The sequence below is a fragment of the Octopus bimaculoides genome, chromosome 28 (assembly GCF_001194135.2).
Source record: "Octopus bimaculoides isolate UCB-OBI-ISO-001 chromosome 28, ASM119413v2, whole genome shotgun sequence".
NCBI lineage: Eukaryota > Metazoa > Mollusca > Cephalopoda > Octopoda > Octopodidae > Octopus > Octopus bimaculoides.
The window spans coordinates 14,462,092-14,466,932 of NC_069008.1; the positions used below are offsets into that span (position 1 = coordinate 14,462,092).

Sequence of the window (4,841 nt, forward strand, 5' to 3'; positions counted from 1 at the left end):
TTCTAATTGATGTATCAATACCAGCAGATGAAAACGTTTCCCTAAAAGAAATGGAAAAACTTTCAAAATACAAAGTCCTGGAAATAGAGGTAACTCGAATGTGGAATCTAAAAACAGAAACAATTCCTATCATAGTAGGTGCCTTAGGTGTAATAAAAAAAATATTCAGACAAATACATAACAAAAACACCAGGACTTACAAATATATATAACATACAGAAAATTGCATTACTGGGCACTGCACACATCCTACGCAAAACACTTTCAATACAGCAACCATAAGAGCATCACAGCAAACCACAGCACATACCCAAGGTACACAGAGCTGCGCTCGGTAGTGAAGTGAAAGCACGTTATAAAAAGAAAACCACTGAACAATAATAATAATAATAAAACCTCTCCACAAGAAATCACCAAAATCAAATAAGTATAATGGTTATGGAGTGTTACTACTGGAGCACCCAAGTGGGTGCGAATGGTGTGCCTGTCAAAGGGTACAGAAAACGAATGCACAGTGAATGGAGGGCAATGGAACTGTTTGAAATTACTGAACAGAGATTATGTGACAAAGTAAGAGCAATACGAAAAATGGATGGTTAACAGAATTGGAGCTAGAAGATACTAAATGAAGGATATCGGATGATGCTTGGCATGCGAAAAACAAAAGTGGAATAGTAGATGGGATCGACAATTGTTCGCAACAATATAATACCGTGAATTTTGAAAGAATTGAGATCAGTGACTATTCAAACAATGAAGGTCGATTAATAATTGACAGAATTTGGGATCTATCAAATACAGCAGGGAGATAATTTATATGCGGATTGCAGAAGGCTAACAAATAGAGACTAAATCAAGAGACTAGAAAAGTCAATAATGTACTGAGAAACATTGAAAGAAAGAACATCACACAAACAAGTTATCTTATCAAGGCTGCTAGTAGGATTGTGAGGGAAAGGATGGGATTGAGAACTACTGAGACCAAAATAATAACGACGGATTGAAGAGGAAATAAACAACCGTGGTGGAATAGAAGAATTTCTGAAGATATAAACTCTTTGAACAGTGAAGTGTCAATACTTGTCAAGAAAAGAACTTTATAATGAATGGAAATTCGAAAAGTTAGGAAAAAGCATGGTGTAGATACAAAAGGCCTGAATGTTGTAATTGAAGAACTGAAGCAGCGCATACAAAAAAAAAAAAAAAAAAAAGAAGCAAAGCTAACAAGGTTTGAACAACGAATTAAGCAATACCAGCAAAACAAATTGTTTAGAAGCGACCAAAAAAGATTTTATTAAGAGATTAATGATGATAAAAAACGTGAAAGATTAGTCCCTAATGCTGATGAAAATCGACTTTTCTGGGGAAAGATATGGAGTAAGGAAGAACTACATAATACTACTGTTGAATGGCTGAAGCAAACAGCTTCTTATCCCCAATTATCCACTTCACAGAAGACGGTATCAGAAATATGAGTAAAAAGACAAGCAACTGGAAAGCAGTCGGACCTGGCAGTGTATCGGGATTTGGGATAAAATAGTTCAGTAGTTGACATAAATTGATCACAGAACAATTTAATGTATTCATCAACGGAGAAGAAATCCCGGGCTGGTTGACGAAAGGACGAAAGGTGTTGTGGCTGAAGGAAGCATCAAAGGCAAATGTTGCTGACAATTTCAAATCAATTTCCTGTCTCCTATTAATGTGGAAATTACTGTCAGGAGGAATTTCAGAACTGTATAATTTTCTTGATGAAAACGGTATATTACCAGCAGAACAAAAAGGCTGTAGAAGTAGTTGCCGAGGTACCAAAAATCAACTCCTGATAGAGAAAATGGTAAACGAAGGAGAACAAATCAGGGAATGGCCTGGATTGACTATTGTAAAGCTTATGATATGATTCCACATTCGTGGATCATAAAGAGATGCATGGTGAGATGGAAAACTGAAATGACATCTTCCGGGAAAGGCTTAGGTACCCTGGGTATCAGAAGAGGGATTTTGTAGGGTGATAGCCTATCTCCGTTGCTTTTTGTTCTCTCCGTGTCTCTGAACTTGACACTTAGGAGAATAAAACTGGCGTACCAACTAAAGAAAAAATCGCAAACAATCAACCACCTCTGCTTCATGGATGATTTGAAACTGTATGGCAAGGATGAGACACAAGTGAGTTCGTTAGTGAACACGGTCCACTCTTTTAGTACTGATATTAGAATGGGATTTGCACACAAAAGCTGCGGAATTATCTAGTTAAAATGAAGCAAGCTACAGTCTCTAGCAAGGACAGAATTACCGAATAGAGACTTGATTAAGCAAATTGAAACAGAAATATACAAATACCTTGGTGCACTAGAGTGCAACGACATAATGAGAAAGGAAATGAAAGAGTAACTGAGGATGGAGTATTTCTGAAGACAGAGGTTGGTATTGCTCTCACAATTGACGAGATGGAGTAAAATCCTAGCAGTTAATACGTGGACGATTGCATCACTCCTGTATGGAGAGGGAATTATAAAATGACAAAAGAAAGAAGTGAAGAAGATGGAAAATCACCAGAAAAGACCAGAAAAATGTTGACAGTAGACGGAGCCTTCCACCCTAAGAGTGACATATAGGCTGTACTTGTCCAGGGCATGATTTTTAAGTGCACCCAGTTGTGGGGTCTCGATGAGTGTAAAATGAGGTTACACTTAACCATAATTACCTTCAAGTTACCTTTGGGCAAGTCGTAGTACTGTAAGCCCACGCAGAGAGAAAATGCCAGGTTGTCATCTGGCAACGGTCAGGTCTCTCTAATGGGGTGGGGGTGCTCCTTTCACCCTGGTCGGCAAGCTCTCTAGAGATGGTGTCTCAATAAAAATAACGGTAGCTGTGTCACATCTTCGCCACAAACCTCGCTATAAGCGAAAATGTTAAATAAATATCTTGAACAACTGTGAATGAGATTAGATCTGATAACGGTGAAGATCTCTCACCTGGCAAAGTTGGCCCGGTTGTCGTCTAGCGACTGCAGTCAGCATATCAGAGAGATATGGTTTGAAAGCGGAATTTTTTGAGGTAACTCAGCAGAGACTAAGTGACCAAGAAGGGCAGATGAAATTGAAATGCTGGTTAACAGAGGTAAAAATGGAAGAAATCAAATTCAGAATCTACCAAACAAAAGATAGCAAGGTAAGACAGGTAGAATTCAATGACACTGAAAGCAGTGTCATGGAGGTTCAACAGCAGCTGCAACAACAACAATAATATCAACAGCAACAATAATAATGTTGATTTCAGATTTTGGCACAAGGCCAGCAATTTCGTGGGGTGAGGAGTAAGTAGATTTCACCGACCCAGTGTTCAGTTGGTAATTTTATCCTACCGCAGAAAGTAAAAAAAGAACAAACAAAAAACAACAGTAATAATAAAGAAGCTTCACTTACTTCTATAGAAGGAAATCTCGTTGCTGTCATTCGCGCTGACGACTGTCATTATATCTTTCGGCGAGTAATTCTTACAAACATGGCTGACTTTGTTGTAAGTAAAGAATTGTGATTGGCTGTTTAGAGCGACGACGGCACATTGCAGTAGACTTTCTCTCTTATAGAATTTTTCCGATGGAGTTGTCTGAAGATAACCATAGGAATAGCCAGGTGGCAAAGGCTTGTAGTAAGCTTCATCAAATTCTTGATCCGAAGTAACGGCCAGAAATTTTGTATCGATAAACAACAGAACTGTCATCACAGCTAGATGGGTAAAAGGAAACCGGGACATCTTTGTCTCTAAGATTAGGAGAGGGAGGCAGAAGGTAGACAGGAATGGGCTGAAAGAGCGAAAGAAAGTGGATGAGAGAGATTGGCAGAGATTTGGGAAAGAGATATGCTGGCCACTGATGAAATTTTTAAATAAAATTTTAGCCTTATATTAGAAGTAAATTAGTTCTTATTCACTTCAGGAATGGTTAGCCAATTGCGTACGTTTCCTGACCGGTTACACATGTGTCGAGGTTTGCTACGGAATTTCTACTTGGATATATTTGGAGTACTTAAATGTATTCATTTCTGTGCGTCTGCTCGTATATTACAGTTATGTTGAAACAGGTGATGCGGCATTGACGACAAAACATTTGTGGAGTAGATTTTTAAATTTTGCAGAAACGACAATTTGAGTTTAGCACCCCAAATTGGACAGAATAATAATTTTTATAAGAATGGGATGGATTATATATGAAAGCAGCTCCAGGAGCTGTGAAGAACAAATTTGTACACAATTTGTTTCTGAGAGTTATTCTGTTGGATCTTTGTGTAAATCTGGCGTGCTTAACGTTGTCTTATCTCCCTGCTCTCTTGAGACTCTCGTTTTCGGTTTTTCTGCAATCCTCCTTGCTTGATAGGTGTTTCTGGAGAGATTACCTTTTTTCTTTGGTGACTATAATATCTCTATCAATTTATCCGATCCACGCAGTATAGATACATGAATAAACATAATCACACAGAAGCAATATCAATCAACTGATCTAGCCACAATCACATTACTGGTATCTACACAGTCATAGCTAAGTGCAGAAGAGCAACATTGAGGTTCCAACACATAGCGAAACAATACATATAACGAAACAAAACTTACCTTCGTTACAGATGAGACGAACAACTATGTTTGAAAACGTTAACCACTGTCCACTGTTGTCGATACTATCACCTGATGCCACTGAACTACCAAGGAATGTCCCCAAATGTTTGAATTGTTCAATAATGACTTCAACTATTACTTAATCTTCACAGATGCCCCAACCGTCCACTACAGTCAGTGCTGCCCTCTTGCATCGAGTCTAATGCGCACAATTCTCAATCGAAGTGAAG

At 38.4% G+C, this 4,841-nt stretch overlaps 1 protein-coding gene across 2 annotated transcripts in view; it reads right to left on the bottom strand.

Moving 5' to 3' along the window:
* LOC106876989 (uncharacterized) overlaps nucleotides 1-4,797 on the bottom strand; it is a 10,894-nt gene extending 6,097 nt beyond the window's left edge. Inside the window, exons 1-2 of one of the 2 annotated variants that reach the window (XM_014925766.2) lie at nucleotides 4,609-4,797; nucleotides 3,426-3,805 (exon numbers count right to left, since the gene is read on the bottom strand). In XM_014925766.2, the coding sequence (XP_014781252.1) occupies nucleotides 3,426-3,756 (331 nt within the window). In that variant the 5' untranslated portion in view covers nucleotides 3,757-3,805; nucleotides 4,609-4,797. Of the gene's footprint in view, nucleotides 1-3,425; nucleotides 3,832-4,608 lie in introns of those variants that run through there. The other variant, XM_052977689.1, reaches the window with a different exon arrangement.
* Between the last annotated feature and the right edge of the window lie 44 nt (nucleotides 4,798-4,841).